This window comes from Trachurus trachurus (assembly GCF_905171665.1).
Source record: "Trachurus trachurus genome assembly, chromosome: 12".
Classification (NCBI taxonomy): domain Eukaryota; kingdom Metazoa; phylum Chordata; class Actinopteri; order Carangiformes; family Carangidae; genus Trachurus; species Trachurus trachurus.
The window spans coordinates 22929473-22946208 of NC_139908.1; the positions used below are offsets into that span (position 1 = coordinate 22929473).

General features: G+C 41.7%; 2 protein-coding genes across 5 annotated transcripts; both read left to right on the top strand.

Annotated features, from left to right (window-relative positions):
• Nucleotides 1-1961: 1961 nt before the first annotated feature.
• Nucleotides 1962-10904, top strand: rnf180b (ring finger protein 180b). Of its 4 annotated transcripts, none has more exons than XM_083984097.1 (8): nt 1962-2065; nt 2852-2971; nt 3473-3571; nt 3971-4714; nt 6756-6884; nt 7853-8066; nt 8162-8287; nt 9442-10904. In XM_083984097.1, exons 2-8 carry the CDS (start codon nt 2915-2917, stop codon nt 9627-9629), a joined length of 1557 nt encoding a protein of 518 aa, XP_083840223.1. In that variant the 5' UTR covers nt 1962-2065; nt 2852-2914; the 3' UTR covers nt 9630-10904. The 4 variants fall into 4 exon arrangements, with proteins under 4 accessions (XP_083840223.1, XP_083840225.1, XP_083840222.1 ...); XM_083984099.1 differs by having other exon boundaries at nt 3476-3571; XM_083984096.1 differs by having other exon boundaries at nt 1964-2065; nt 2885-2971.
• A 2090-nt stretch (nt 10905-12994) lies between these two features.
• Nucleotides 12995-16596, top strand: LOC310994558 (regulator of G-protein signaling 7-binding protein B-like; the record flags this gene model as incomplete). The annotated part of the gene is made up of 6 exons (XM_083983291.1): nt 12995-13129; nt 13425-13597; nt 14208-14338; nt 15274-15433; nt 15545-15615; nt 16468-16596. 6 exons carry the CDS (start codon nt 12995-12997, stop codon nt 16557-16559), a joined length of 762 nt encoding a protein of 253 aa, XP_083839417.1. The 3' UTR covers nt 16560-16596.
• Between the last annotated feature and the right edge of the window lie 140 nt (nt 16597-16736).

Genomic DNA, 16736 nt, shown 5'->3' on the forward strand with positions numbered 1-16736 from the left:
TTTTTTTAGAAACTAATTCGGTAACAGTTTTCTGTTTTGGGAAGTAGCCCAGCTTTTTCCCCTCCTGTTTTTGAAGTTTTTGGGGGGTTTTTTGCCTTCGGAGATTTTTTTTCTGACAAGATAGGCCTTCTTCAAAATCCTGTGAGAACCTGCACCTGCGAGTAATGTCAAGCCAGCCTCCACTTTGTTTTGCGTTGTCACTAAAAAATAGATCAGAGCATCTAGTAGCATATCAGAATAAAAGCCCTACAAATATGTAGAAGCCTTAAATGGCATTCCCTGTAAATTCTGATTGATTAAACTCTGTGTTATTACTGCACAACTCCACTTCAGACTGATAGTAGCTACTCCACCTCGGTGTGTCGCTCAGAGAGAAGGCCAGGGCAATCTGATGTGATGATAGACCAACAAGGTCAGATAGTTTCCTTTTAATATGAATCTGAATCAACATTTTATTCTGAAATGCTGCTGAGTGACACTGAGGTGGCCTGAGGCTGTAGCCTAATAGCCTGTTCGTCTCTTTTCAAATCAATCTGAATTTACAGGGAACACATTAAAAATAAAGAACAATTAGTGGGTTTTTACTTTATCTACCTACCTTGTAAATTATGCAATTGAATCGTTTTGGAAGATCACCTTTATTTAACCAGCCCTTAGCATGTAGCAGAAAACAATGCCAGGGATAGTTTGACTGTAGGCTATTTTTACTGGAGAATAACTTGCAGGGATCTAGTGGAGGCTGGCTTGACCGCAGCGGTTAAACGTTACTTGCAGGTTGGAGCTTCTCGCGGGATTTTGAAATCTCGTCAGATCAAGTTAGAAAAAAAAGCTACTGCAAAAAAATGAAAAAAAAAAAAAAAAAAATCGGCTACTCAGAAAGAAAGAAAAAAAAATAGGCCTAACAGAGCTTTTTCCTTTTTCAAGTGAATGCAATAAGCCTCCGTAGAAGACATCCAACCTTGCCTATAGGCCTGTTGCTTCATGCTTTTCAAACTGGCTTCCAAAATAATTTGAAAGCCTTTTGTTTTCCTTTTCAAATACTAATTGAAGTGGATTTTAGCCTACCATTCCGGTGAGAAAAAAAGTGAATTGTTTCCAATGCAGCCATCAAAAGTTTCCTGCTACACTAATAAAGAATGAATGAAACTTCATAATAAAAAGGAGAGGGAACTTTACACAACAGCTTCAGAGTTCAGAAATGTAGGCCTATTATGAAGTTATTTTTAAATAGCCTATTTTTTTATGATCAGCGTGAGGTAGTTTATCAGGGAATTTAAAACGCACCACAGTTAAAGAAGCAACTGTTTTATATGTATTGCATTTGCATTTCTACTTGTAGGTTTATTAGGTTATTGGGATGGCTGTAGGCTATTATATTCAGGTCTGCAATTCTCTAGATAGAGCTGTTATCTTTATTTATTGATGCAACATGTTAATGCTGCTGCTGTAACTACCATAATTTCCTGTGAAGGATTATTAAAGTATCTATGTTCCACATTAGGCCTATTGTAACTTTTATTGAGGCTCCTCTCCTTTCACATGACCCGGTCGGCACTGGGGCATCAGGTGGGATACTGCCACCTGGTGTTAGTCCGTTTGCATAGCCTACCAGTTAAATTCTGATCTTTATTAGCCTATTTAGTAAGTAATTAAACAACGTAAACAAGCACACAAAGTTGGGACACTATGATGAGGTTATGCAAAAAAAAAAAAAAAAAAAAAAAGGCTATAAAAAGAAGCTTAGGCTATACTCTTTAACATGTCATCCAAACATCACCAGTGTTCATTTTGTATTAATGACGTGATTTAATATTTTCACCGGCGTAGGCCTGTATCAATTATATATTTCATTTGCTGTCAATGCTCACAGAAAAGATGGAAGATATTATGGACGGACCTCGCGCGTAGGATTTTTGGTCCCTACCGCTGTCCGTAATCCCCCCCACATTCCATGACGTCACAGCCCCGTTTAAAGCGGAAAGCTAATGTAACTTTTTGTTGTTTTGCACCGTGTTTCCATGGTTTTCATCTTTCCCGCAGCTCCATAACAATGCAGAACTGTCAGGTAAGCACACTGTCACTATAAAATATATTCACATTAATAAGAGGATCTTTGTCGCGGTGTGCAGTGTGTTATTTTCCAGCGAAAACGTCGCGAGAGAGGCTGTCTGTAAGGTAACAGCTAACAGTAAATAGTTTCACACTGTTTAACTTATATCGATAACACAGTGCTTTAACGCGACTTTATAAAATGTCGCTGCTGGAGTTTGACGAGTGTGAACGAGGAGGGAAATCCTGTCAACCTGCTGGAGTCGACACCTGAGTGACACATCTATTTTCTCCTCAGCCTCAGCCTTCACATTTGAAATTCCTGTACCTAAATACAGACTATAGCTTAAGTTACATTTTTTATAGTCGTGTATTTCCAACTTTGTAGCAGTGGTTTCAGCATGAACGTAACGTTACCCAGGACCTCAGGCCTTCTCCCAGGATCAGAGCTGGACCATGCTAATACTGTCATGGTTAGATGAGAGCAAACCCCAGGTTGTGTAGCAAACGGATCTGCTACAGAGATTCAGGGCTCCACAGCCTTTCTAAAACATGACCAGTGCATTGTATTGTCTTTATGAACTTGTTTGGTTATGTGTCTGGTGTATAAGTGGCCTTTCTTGTTTGAACTATTTGGTTATGTTCCACATGCAGACAGATTGGGCAACACAATTGCAACAGATTACAGTATGGGGTGTACCAGTTTTTTTTCCTTCTTTTTAATATAAAGTTCTTTTTGTGAGGTCTGTAACACAGACAAGGTCACTCAACACTGTGTGTGCATGTGCACATGGGTTTACAGTTTACAGTTGCTGACTGTTATCACCATCACCAGAGCTGGACCACAGCCTGAGGACAGGGAGCCATGCTGCGCTGCAGGAGGTGTCGGAAAGGCGTCATAGACTCAACATGTTTGTCCAGGGTGGGTCAACATTTTAGTGTTTAGCAAGTTTGGTTTAAAGTTGCTAATCTGTAAACTCAATGTTGCATATTTTCCTGGGCCATTCTTTGGTCAGTAAGGTGTCACTGTGCTTCTTGTTTCCTGTTGCTGAGACATAAAATCAGTTTTCTTAAATGCTCAAAACTAATTTTTAAAAATGATTATTGTAAACTATTGAACGTCAATACAACATTCAGTCTCTCCAGTATCTGTTTTTCTTCATGTAGGCCTACAGTTAAGTTTTGCGGTGTTGTTAAAACAAAACGAGAGATTTGAAGGCATAATCTATCTGGGCTCTCAGGAAAATCGGCACGTTTTATATTTTGACATCTCTACGTTAAGTGTATGAGGTTGTCATGGTGTTGGTAAAAGTTAGAGATAACAGCTTATGCTTCAGTCATAAACACAGTTCAGTATCTGCCTCAGAGAAACTGGGTCTTATGGGAAATGTCCTTATCACCTTTCTTTTTTCTTACGCTGAAGCAGGTTGAGGCCACAGGTGAAAGCTCGTGTGCTGTCTGCAGCATTTGGCACGTGAATGTTGACACGCTGCCAGAGTGGATACTGACCTCAGTTCACCAGGTAAGTATGTCAGCTTAGGAGTGAAGTGCGTGTCGTGTTACATGGTTGAGTTTGCGGCTATCAGGGGAAGTTTGGCAAACGTGAAGGAATCTGAATACTTTCTGAAACCACTGTGTTAACTGTAAACATTTTAATGTTTGTCTCATGTTGTAGATGCTTTTTCATAAATCTTAATTGAAAACTTAAAGTAAAAACCTATACAAAAAAGTCATTTATGAAGCAGAAATTTGAGTTATTTTTTTTTTTATGGCATTTTTCAATATTTCATTATATTTTTAAGAAACAATAAAATTAAGGAAATACATTTTCAACCCTATATTTTATGACACAAAACTTTGAATGGATGTTACCTTTTATTTTGAAAATGTTGTGATTTACATATCTGTGGTTCCTGTCTAGGCTCAGTGGACTGTAGGAAAACTCAACTGCCAGAACTGTGGTGCTCGTTTGGGCGGCTTCAATTTCATCGACCGCAGTAAGTGTCCCTGCGGCCAGGACATCACTGTTCACCTCAACAAAAGCCGCGTGGACCGGGACCATAGGCACAATGTTCTCATCGTCCAGCCGAAGAGGACGAGGTCTGAGAAGGGACCAGCTGGTCTGTCAGCAGACAGCAATCAGAACGGTGAAGACAGACACGAGTCAAACAGAACTGCGCTTAATCGTGCTTCTGTCATGTCCCACATCAGCCCCGCAGAGGTGTCCAGTCCACTGACTGACAGCGGCAGCACCCAGTCGTTCCCCTTCAGTCCTCTCTACTGCATCTCTCATAGGAGAAGGTGCAGTTTGGAAGACGACGCCACCTTCAGGCCTTCCTGTTTTTGCCCTTCAGGTCTTATGGACAAATCTGCTCTTAATTTGAGGAGTACAGGGACAGATGAGTCCACACGCTCATCCGCCTCACATCCCACAAGTCAGCAGCCCGACACGGATGGCGAAGCCTCGGTCGAGGCCGTTGCCTTCCGTTCATTCGCTCCTGTGGGGAGAAGACTGCCTCTGGACCAACAGCTGTTGCAGACGGTGGAAAGTGTGGAGTCTTCTGCGGAGACCACAGCTGTCCATGAGGAGGTCTCCGATTCAACCCTGTTCCTGAGAGGAAGGACCGTCTCAGACAGTGTAGCTGAGCAGGAAGAGGAAATGGTGGTATGTTACCGCACTTTTAACCTCTGTTGTCATCTGTTGTTGTCATTCAGTCAGTGGTGGCAATCACAATTTCCACACCGTCACGTCACAGCCAGCGTTAACATTAGGAGCTGTTCACTTACCAGCCTGAATAAATATTGTGAATTCAGCATCAGATTTTATTCCTTTACTCACCAAGAGCTTGTCTCTTGTGGTGGAAACAAATACCAATGTCAACTCTTACATTAGCATGCTAACAAAGTAGTTCCAGCCCAGCTGACTGTCGCTGTATAGGCTCCAACCTGCCCTGATGAAGCAGCACTGTTATATGTAACCTCTTGTCTCATAAATACAACGATGGCCGACACTCACTAAACGCTGTGTTTGGTGTTGGAGCATCTGTACAAATTGCTCCTTTAATTTCAAGATATTAAAGGGATAGTTCAACATTTTAGCAAATTGGCACATTTGCCATAATTTTAGGAGAAGGTTTGTTACCTTTAATTGTCGGTGCAAGCTGTTTTTAGAACGGCGGAGCAGAGCCGCAAGCTGCTCAGAGCTATGCTACAGAGGCTAATGGGATTTACATTACGATCTTATCTCATAGCGTGGTGAATGTGCAGGTCACAACTTGTCCACGAGAGCGTTTTGGAGTTGTTGGATTGTGTATTTGATGAGTTTGATGAGGGAAACCAGGAAATCCCATTAGCCTCCGTAGCATAGCTCAGAGCAGCTCTGTTCTAAAAACAGCTTGCACCGACAATTAAAGGTAACAAACCTTCTCCTAAAACTATAGGGTTTAGGGCAAATGTGCCAATTTGCCAAAATGTTGAACTATCCCTTTAACATAATTCTACAGTTTCTTTTATAACTAATTCTACCAGTATATTGAATTATTTTAATGGATTAATTTCCCCTGTGGGAGATAAAGGAAGAGTATACAAGGGTAGGTTTCCTGCATTGTTTGATAGCAAATGAGGGTCATTTTGCTTGCAACAATGACCACTTTCAAAATCAGAATACAAAAATATAGAATAGGTATAGAAATAGATATAGACATAGATTTAAGTACAATTTAATTGTAATTAGTGTGACTTTTGCAAGTGATTGTATTTCACACAGTCTCTTAAAGCAGAAGTAAGCGGAATATTTGTGTTAATATAAGTCTTAAATAGTTCTATCTTCCGACAGCAATCACTTATATAGAGTGTTTGGTCTGAAACACGGGTCTGTCAGTCACTCTGCTCTGCTGTAAGCCGAGGAGAAAACTTTCCTTGTATCCTACAACCTTTATCCAATGAGGAGAGAGAACGGCATAAAGGGGCGGTCCTCTCTGTGTGTGCAGCCAGGGATGCGCGTGAATGTGGTGACGTAGGGACGAGGACGGGGGCTGCTAACTCCATCGGCTGACAGGAAGTTAGCCAAAATGACCAGATCGCTTACTTCTGCTTTAAGGAAACTCCTGACATCTGAAAATAGATGGAACAATGGCAGCATGTTACAGAACCCCTAGAAAGATCACTTTCTTTCCCAGGCTGCAGAAGTAGTGATGCTACAGAAGATCAGTAAAAATAAATATACACACATATTATAGTCTGAAGAAAGAGAACAAAATGTGTTTCTTTCATGATGGAGTAAATCGAGTCATGGAAATCGAGACCTGATTTCCATGACGTTCATGATCCCCAGAGGATGGATGTTGTTGTCTACAATGACCTCCTGACCTTTTTTAGTGAGACATTAGGTCAACTTGTCTTTATGTCAAAAATAAGTGGGCACATTCCCATCACATTTACTGATGACTCTGTTCCCCAGAGGCTAAACCTTTAGATGTCAATTACCCCGTGACCTTTCCTCTCCCTCTCCTCCATCCTCGGGTCAAACTCAATCGTTTTAGCTTCACTAACAATGGAGCTCCGACCGTCAGTGTCCGGTCCAATTTGTTTATTCAGTGTTGTGAGAAGAAAATGCATGTTTTGCAATAAAGCTGCTGTGGTTAAATCATTGCTGTTTTATGCTGATGACGATTCCTCGTGTGTGTATGTGTGTGCTACCTTCACAGCCTCAGGCCTCTGCGACCCCCCCGGCCTCAAACAGCCTGAGCAAAAGGGAGAAGAACCGTCTGAAGAGTCTGAGGAGGAAACAGCGGAGGAGAGAGCGGTGGCTGCACAGTCAGCTGAAGCAGGAGCAGGTCAGAGTTCACCCTTCACCCTGATGTTGTGGATACATGCAGATGTGTCAAACTCAAAACTGCTGCATACTACTTATCCCGCTAGTTTATACACTCACACATACAAGTTTTGAAAATAATAGAACAATATTTCTGTTCTTAAGAGTCAGTACATTGCGTTGAGAGAAACAAGCTATTTTATTTAAGAAACTGAAAGATGATGTAATTATGATATTTGAGTTTTATTTATTTTCACATGCAAATGCAGGAATATATCTCTGTGTAAACATAATGGTATATTATGATTTAAAAACATTTAGTGACATTCATTTTTTAATATAATTAGTAGAGTAGGATCATGACACAGTTCATGAACATGAAAGAATGAAATAATTTACAATACAATTTTTAAATAACAAAAAACTGAAACTAAAAAATATATATAAACAATAACACACAAGAAAAACACATAGTTCCATAATTAAAACAGCCATTTTTCCAGATAGGAAAAACTCTATAAGGGAATGTTTAAAGCCTTGTTTTAAAAGGTGGATCACATAAGACTAAACATTTCTAAAGTGCTCTGTAGCTTCTTCCACTGATGCACCACCTGTATACTAACTGATCTGTGTCATTTACCCAGAGGAGCTTTCTAAATAAATGGGTACGAGTAGATGTCAGAGAGATGATGAGTTCAAAGATTTAAAGGGATAGTTCAACATTTTGGCAAATTGGCCCATTGCCATAATCGCTATAATCATAGCAGTAGGTTTGTTACCTTTATTTGTCGGTGTAAGCTATTTTTTGAACGGCGGAGCAGAGCCGCGAGCTGCTCAGAGCTACGCTACGGATGCTATAATGGGATTTCTTGGTTTCCCTCATCAAACTCATCAAATAATCCAACGACTCCAAAACGCTCTTTTTAATTTAACTCCATTGTGGAAAATATTCAAAGTTTTATCTTTCTGCTGTGTGTCATTTGTTTGCAGGCTGAGAGTGTGACCCTGTTGGACAGTGAGGAGGAGGACAGAGAGGGTCTGACCTGCGCCGTGTGCCTCGATGTTTACTTCAGCCCGTACAGCTGTAAGCCCTGCGGACACGTCTTCTGCGAGCCGTGTCTCCGCACGCTTGCCAAGAACCGACCCACCAACACGCCCTGCCCCCTCTGCCGCACCCTCATCTCGCACACCAACATCCACAAAGGTCCAGCGTCCTCTCTCTGTAATAACAGATGCCATGTCAAACGTTTTGCTAGTGTCGGTTTCTCACCGCGCTGTACGGTTCTCGTTCCTCCTCAGACCTCAACCAGACCGCCAAGACCTTCTTCCCAAAAATCTACAACAACCGCAAGCAGCAATTCCAGAACGCCCCCTGTGCGAAATGGCCTCTGCCGAGCTGCCGCAAACATTTCAGAAGCTTTTGGGGTGAGAAACGGTGAAAATGTTGTGTGCAGGATGTGAGCGTGTTTGTGTCTTGTGTGTACATTGATGGTAGTTCCATTGTCAGTGAAGTCTGTGGACATGTGTAAGGGAAGAAGTGTTTTTTCCATGCTAAGTGTGTTTCCTTGTCCTGACTAGGGCATTGTTTGCAGGGAACGAAAGATAGGTTATTGGTTTTTACCTCAATACTACATTTACAAGTGATTTACAATGACAACCCTCAGGCTTTAGTTGGTGCAATGATTTACTCAAAGCTGTTAAAAGACAAACAAGTGATGAACAAGACCTGAGGCAGAGCTGTGTCCTGTTAATTCTGTTACTCCCTACATAAGGAAGACCTCATCAAACGTTAGGCAGTAGAACTGATTGATAACAGTGGTGTGGCTAAGTATTCAAGTTAGCGTTATCACTAACAGCTATTTACTGACCAGTTTGGATAAACATTGCAAGTTCAATGTTGAACTTCACTCCTTAACTCTGCTGTAGCTGTTTCCAGAGGTGGAGAGACAACACCATTATTGTCTATATCACTCACAATAACCTCCAGTCTGTCCTGGGGGTGTGTAATAATAATAATAATAATAATAATAATAATAATAATAATAATAATAATAATAATAAAAGTAATAATAATAATAACTTGAATTTGTAAAGCTCCTTTCAAGAAGTCCAAGGCTGCTTAACAAACAATACCAACGTAGACACAATTAGTGGGCGAAGGCCTGCAGGAACAAGTGCCTCTTCAGCATAGATTTAAAAGAGTGGGTGGGTGCTCAGCGAATTGTCAGAGGGAGCGAGTTCCACAGAGTGGGAGCTGCCACACTGAAGGCCCTGCTCCCAAAGGTGCTCGTGCGGGGGGGATGGAGAGGAGACGCCGGTCTGCAGACCACAGGTTCCGTAAGGGACGGTGAGCATGAACGAGGTCCTTTTAAATACTGAGGGGCGAGCGCGTGAAGAGGTCTGTAGGTAATAACCTCTCGTTAACACAACAATGGATCAAGCCCCTTTTCAGTCGACAGTCAAAGCCACCTCCCGAACCGAGCACATGTTCAGCAGCTATAGGGAAATTCACAAAAAGTCCCTTTAATGGTACAAGTAGCTAAATCATACTGAGTAATACGTACTGTGTTTCTCTTCAGGGTATCAGAGACAGGCAGCAACAGCAAGGAGACGCTGGCACTTTCCTCACGGAGGCGACGCTGTAGACATCACCGACATCCGCGGCTGGCTCTTCTACATCGGCCTGGTCATCGTCTACATCCACTCAGTCAACTGGATCCTGGTTTTCTTGATTCTTTGTTTCCTCATGTACTACTTTTTCTTTTGAAAACACTTCTGAATTTGCTCCGGCAGATTTAGGCGTCTTTTCTGTCACTTTAAAGCAGTTTTCATGTGTTAACATATCTCACAAATAGCAGTGTTTGAGAAACACATAGAGGAGCCTGTTTATTTGTTTTTTTTTCCCTGTGTTAAGTGCAATGATTTACTTAAAGCTGTTAAAAGACACACAAGTCATGAACAAGACCTGAGGCAGAGCTGTGTCCTGTTAACTCTGTTACTCCCTACATAAGGAAGACCTCATCAAACGTTAGGCAGTAGAACAGTTTGATAATAACTGTGTTTATTAGACAAAAAAATGATACCGTTATTCATATTTTCAGAAATAGCTCAACATTTCTTTCTTCTCCGAGTTACATGAGCAGGTCAATATGATCTCAAGCCTGTGTTAAGATGGGAGCTGGAGCTGAGACATATGAATCTCAGTTGAGACTGAGTTTAGACTGGAATCAAAGAGAAACAGAAAAACACACCAACCAACACCTCCACAGATTAAACAAGTGTAAGTGAGCTGTTTAAAGGTGTTGGTTAATGTATGTGGGTTTAGTTTAAAGCAGACCTGTTTCCTCCTGCTTTCAATCTGACTCATAAAGCACAGATATGATTAATCATGATCAGCTTCTCATCTAACTTTGTTAAATAAAGCAGATGTGTTTACTTTCCAGTGATGAGCTATCCCTTTAATGTAGCTGCAACAGGAAGCACTTTACTAAAAAAAAAAAAAAAAAAAAAGGCGATCCAGCAATAAAAACACAAATCTGTGAAAACTCAATGTGATACTAATTAACCTCTTATAGCATCAGTGTGAAAGAAGTTCAGTGTGTGCTGTACAATGGACTGATGTAAAATTCAGATATTTTGAAGTGAGAGAATCTGATGAGAAAGTTGTTTATTTTATGTGCATGTTTACAACGTGAAGGATTACTCAGGAACTGGCTGAGTGGTGGATAGAACAGGGAGCAGGAAGAGCGGACACATATGTAAATGTGTAGAATACTCACTTCAGTATGGTGGCCCTCCTCAGTCTGTGTCCTCTGTCTACAACAGGTGTGTCATTTGAGTATGCACCTGTGCATTCTTTATCTCAACATACTGTCAGATGTAGTATTTTAGCTCAATGAGAAAAAAATCAACAGTAATAATAATTAAAAAAAGTTTATTTTGTTGAAAAAAGAGTAACTAATGTTAATGTGGCTTCTTTTTCAAACTTTTCATCCAATCCAATAATGATATGAAGTAAGAGGAGACGGGACCAGAGTATTGAATCATTGCAAATAAAGATCTGTCTGAATAGACTATTTAAAAGTGATAAAACCCTATTTTTTTTTCACTTTACATTTCTGACACAACTCATGACTGTGGTCCAGTGTTATGAAATGACAGGAGGTGTGTGTCCCCTGTGTGCTGGATGTCAGAAAAACGAAACAACAACAAAAAAAAAGCAGAATTTGTTCCAACAGGTAAAGTGTGTGATGTGTGGTAGTCGGTGATGTTCTCATAATCATGGAGAGGTCGTCCCATCTGCCTCTTAACTTAAGATTTCTGTTGTGATGAAATGACTCTACGCACTCTCACACTCTGGTCACGCTGTTGTTTTCGAGGTAAATTTGTGCAAAACCGCTGATGCGAGTTCTCGTCAGGGGCAGTTTACAAGCAGTCTCTGCATTTGCCTCAAAAACAACTCTGTCTCATAACGTTCCGTTATTATCTCATAGCGTGGTGAATGTGCAGGTCACAACTTGTCCACCAGAGCGTTTTGGAGTTGTTGGATTGTGTATTTTTTTTTTTGGGGGGGGGGCTTTTTTTGCCTTTAATGAACAGGAGAGTTGAGAGAGAGACAGGAAATGGGAGGCAGGGAGAGGGGTAATGACCCGCAGGAAAGGGCCGCTCGACGCAGGATTCGAACCGGGGCCGCCTGCAGTGAGGACTATAGCCTCAACACATGGGGCAGGTGCTCTACCGAGCTAAACACCGCCCGTTGGATTGTGTATTTGATGAGGTTGATGAGGGAGACAAAGAAATTCCATGAGCCTCCGTAGTGTAGCTCTGAACAACTCACGGCTCTGCTCCACCGTTCTAAAAATATCTTGCACTGACAATTAAAGGTAACAAACCTACTCCTAAAACTATAGGGATTATGGCAATGGGCCAATTTGCCAACATTTTGAGCTATCCCTTTAAAGTGGCAAAACATACTTTTTGGGGGGGATGGTGGAGACCAAACCACAGCTAATAGATTTACAGGTATATCTCATATCCACACCAAATGGCCCCATAGAACACTTTCAGGTGAACTGTAACCTTTATCTTTAGTGCCAGCCTACTGTTGTCTCAACCTCTGAGACAACAGTAGGTTTTTCCTACAAGCAAGTCTGCATTGTATTTGGCCAGCTGAGTGAATCAGATAGAGCTGAAATCTGCATTTAGACACATAATACACACTGTTTTCTGCTGGTCCAGACACAGCAGCACTCAGCTCTGTCTCTGTACCAGTGTATGCTGCTAACTGGGCAAAAAGTTAATCTGGACCCACTGCAGGTCAGACCCTGACTAAACCTGACACCACGTCAAATAACACAAACATGTAGCCTAGTAAAATAATATCTGGGCTGCTGCCTGTCTGCTTGTCTTGGAGTTTCTCTGCCCCCTAGTGACCAAACGAGTAACTGCAGCTTGAATCAAAGGTTTCCACACAGCAGCAGCAGCAGCATCCAAACTCCGGCCCCACACTGATGCTCAATGTGTTCACATCTGCAGCACAGCACGGAGAGCCTTTATGCAGCTCTCTACCCTACTATCATAAGGTCTTAGCAGCAAATGCACCGACGTGTCTTCTATATTTGTCCTGCCCCACAGAGGAGGAGAGAGGACAGCCTTGCATGTCTGTTGTTGTCTCTGGACCTCCGGTTGCTCTTAAACAGTTAATCGCCAGTCGGGAGGGTGACGACTTGTTTTGCTGTTGGCTCTCTCTGAATCCTCCTCACACGTGAGCGCGCGGCGGAAGACGGAGGAGCCTCCCTCTCGGCCTTCAGGAGGGGCTGAAGGTGACTCTCCTCTCGGCTGGGATGCAGAGGGAGCTGCTGGGGGTCCGTCCGGCCCACTACACGGTCCTGCTCCGGGGAATAACCACACACTGTCACCGCGGTGCGCTTTAGATATATATATTAAGAAGAAAAAAAAAGAGCGTGCAGCGTCCGAGAGGCTCTTTTATTTTCCTCCTCACCTCGGCGATCAGAAAAGAGGGGGGGTCGAATCTCCTTCTCTTTTCTTTCTCTCTCTCTCTCTTTCTTTCTCTCCCCTGTCTCCTCCTCTCTGTCTGCGTCGGACTGGGCTCCGGTGGTTGGGTGTGCATGAATGTGTTCTGCACCGTACGGGCGGAAAAAGCGCCCAAGATCTGCAGGGAGCAGCATCTTCCCCGTCAGTAGAGGCGCGCAGACGGAGCCCGAGCGCAGGGAGAGCACGGAGGAAGCTGTGGACGGCAGCAGGATGGTGAGTAGCAGCCTATACTGAAAACACCGAGAGTGGATATATAATGTCGCTGTGCACCAGAGGACAGGCTTATGCACCCACCAGATTCTTATCATGATGCAGCAGTGGCGCAAAAGGGACAGTAAACAGGTGCAGAGTATCCTATCCGGCTTGGTAATGTTTTTTTTCTTCTTTTTAATTTTTTTTTTATTATGGCAATCTGTCCTTCGATTGAGGCTGCATTGTTGGGCTGTGATGGTGTGTTCAGGCTCATGCCAGGAGAGTCGGTGTTGACGGGGTTTTTTCTTCTCCCTAGACTGTCCAGGAATTTAACACCCTGGTGGCACTGTACCGGGAGCAAGTCATATCCATCGGGGAGATCTCGGCCGACTGTCCGTCTCTGCGCGCTCAGATGCACCACACGCGCTCCAAAGGCTGCTCCATGGCCCGGGCGGCGCACCAGGACCTCGCCGTCATCGCGGTTTCAGGGTAAGAAAAGGACCCCAAGTGTGCAGTCCGAGCTCCATCAGTTTTGATGAGAACATGGCAGCTGTCCATCACTGATATTATTAGGAGCCATGATTTTCCCACTTCAGTAGAGAAACGTCCCTGCAGGCTGATTGACAGCAGTGAGCTACATCTCCATCTCTGTGTGGCACTTTGCTATACAAAGTTACACAGAGACTGACACGAAAACAACAAATCAGATTGCAGAAGAGAAATTACACATTGGTATTCTATGTCAATGAGATAAGAAGAGAGAAGACTGCATTCCCACACAAGCTCTGAAAGGAGACACTGTCTGAGAAATAATTTGTCTTTATGGGAAATAGTTTAATCAGCAGTGTTTTAGAATGACATTGGTGCAAGTGAATGTCAAATTATTGAAATCCCAGGGCAAGGGTAGGTAGCAGCTCCACTCTGGGTTCGTGAAGTTGCAAGTGTTTTTGAGTTGATTTTTCTGATCAGTATAATGAAAACTATTGGAAAAATATCTGCAGCGTATTTCAGAACTTCACCTCCCTGATGTTTTTTTTTTCTTTCTCTGTTTTCCTTCCTCGCCTCCTTCCTCTCACCCCTCCTCTCTGTGCTGCTGCAGACCGGAGGACGGAGAAATCCACCCTGAGATCTGTCGGCTCTTCATCCAGCTGCAGTGCTGCCTGGAGATGTTCATAACAGAGATGCTCAAATCCATGTGCCTGCTGGGGGTGCTGCAGCTACACAGAAAAAGTACCATCACAATATCATTGTGCCGCCATATTTAGAGAGAAGAGTGAATGAAAAGCAATTTCAAAGTATTAACCCAGATAAACTAATTTTCAGTCAAGTGTAATATTGTTAACTGGTTCATTCTGTCGTCACATGTGTAATCATTGTGTAATTTGTAAAGTAAGTGTTACTGGAAATATCCGTCCATTAGTCCATCAGTAAGATAAGAAAAAAAAGAGCAATTTAAAAGCCTGATTTAAGAAAAAGGGTTTTACGACTTGACATTTTTGTGCAAGACAAGAGGTTGGCCAGGGTTCTCTGATGTGAGAAATCTGATTAATGCTGTGACATTGAATTAGCAGACTGTCTCAAATGCATTAATAGATTCAAAGTGCAGTTACAAATGCATTTTAGATCTATTTCCCTGACTATTTTCCTGCTTGAAGTCCAATCAATACAACTTTTGTTAATGAAGTGTCATAGGCCTACGTACATTGCATAAAGCATTTGTTTAACCTAATTTTAGACACAGGCTCTAATTTAAAATGTATAAAAGAAATGGAGAAGAATATATATAGAGAGATAAATTAATGAGTAAAATAAAATATTATCATTATAAATGACATTGGATCAAGCCAAAATTCAAAGACAACTGTATTTAACCACACAGTGGAGGGCAGCAGAGAGCTGTCACCAGAGCCAACATTTACAGAGTTGCTACAATTCATTTTCTTTCTTTCTTTTGAATAATATAAGATTAAGAAAAACATCATAAGATTGTTACTTGTAAATTAAATTAATCATCATCAAAAAAAATAATCTCCTTTTTAAAGTTCAATTCTCAAACTCAGCCAATGTAGGCCTATGATAACATTTTGACGCGCCCCACCGTTCCCATTTTCATAAGGCTTTATAGATGTGGTTCGTTGTATTGATCGAGTTGTTGGTATTGACAGCAAATCTGTTCGGCCCTGAAGGAACAGATTCAGAGCCGAGGGTGGACTTCAGGATGGATGAGAGCTCTGACGTTCCCATCTTGGAGGACCGATCCTCTTCTCCCATAGACTTCCCTCAGGAGCAGTGGTTGGTGGGAAATGATATTGAAAACATAGAGAGGTACAGTGACTTGCTTTTTGTCAGCTTACACTGTTTCGGATGGAACTTAAACTGTGTTGTCAACTCATGAGTGAACCAGACTGCTGAATCATTGTTTCTCCGTCTTCACAGAGATATGCGAGAGATGAGAAACTTACTCAGCAAACTCAGGGACACAATGCCATTACCACTGAAAAACCAAGGTATGATATGTTAGTGGCAGATGATATTCATAATATCATTAATGTGAAATAAATATTGTTCAAGACAATAAAATCAGAAAATCATTCAGTTGAATAGTAGCTGATACCATTCAAGTTAGGTGTGGGTGTTGAGTAAATTGAAAATAAATGTTACTGTGTAGCCAAATAATATTTTTTTTGTTATTGATATAGTATCAGAAGTTAATCTTAGCTTTTTTTGTTCAATCTATGGTAGGCCTACCTCTAAAATGATTAAAGTAGCAGTTTTGGGGAGATTAGCTTATTCATTGTTTATATTATTTTTAATTGAGCTGCTTCCAGGGTTTGTTGTTGCTACATAGCCACTATGTCATAGCTTTGTGCCGTTCACAATACACAAGGTTTTAATACATTCTCTGCGCAGCACTGCTTCCTCAGAGCAGCCTGGACGCTAATGTGACTCGGTATCGGAAAGTGCTAAGTCTAGCCAAACTGGGGCTAGCTGGTTAGCATGCTAACTTGAGTAGCCTAGAGGAAATGGTAAAAAAAAAAAGAAGTAAAAACTAGAGTCTAAATTAGCATTGCTACCCACATTACGTTACGTCAGTTACGTTACATTCGATGCGTTGCTTCCGTTACGTTACCACCTTCTTTATCTCACTACCAAATAAAAATAATTGGGGTAGGCCTATGTGTTGGCACGCACAGAGGGTGTCTTTTACGTTTGCACAGAGCCAAGACTATGTCCCTATTTACAATCCTTAGACTAAGATGCTAAATGAAGTAGCCTTTTCCAGACAAAACAAAATCAGTATTTGTGTTGTGATGGAAAGACATACCAGGATGACATGACCATATTGTTGTTTGTTTCAGATGACAGCAGCTTGTTGAATCTAACTCCACATCCATTGGTCAGTCAGAGGAAGAGACGTTTCCCTGGACTCTGCTGCATGGTGTCAGGCTGAAACAGCAGCACTGCAGTGAACACACATGCAACTGGACATTAATTTTAATTCAGTAATTCATTTTTTTGTTTAATATATACAGTATATATATTTATTAAGACATTATTTAATCTTATCTAATTTTATTCTCCATGTATTTACTTTTTTTCCTCATCTGACCTGAAATTGTAATTCTGT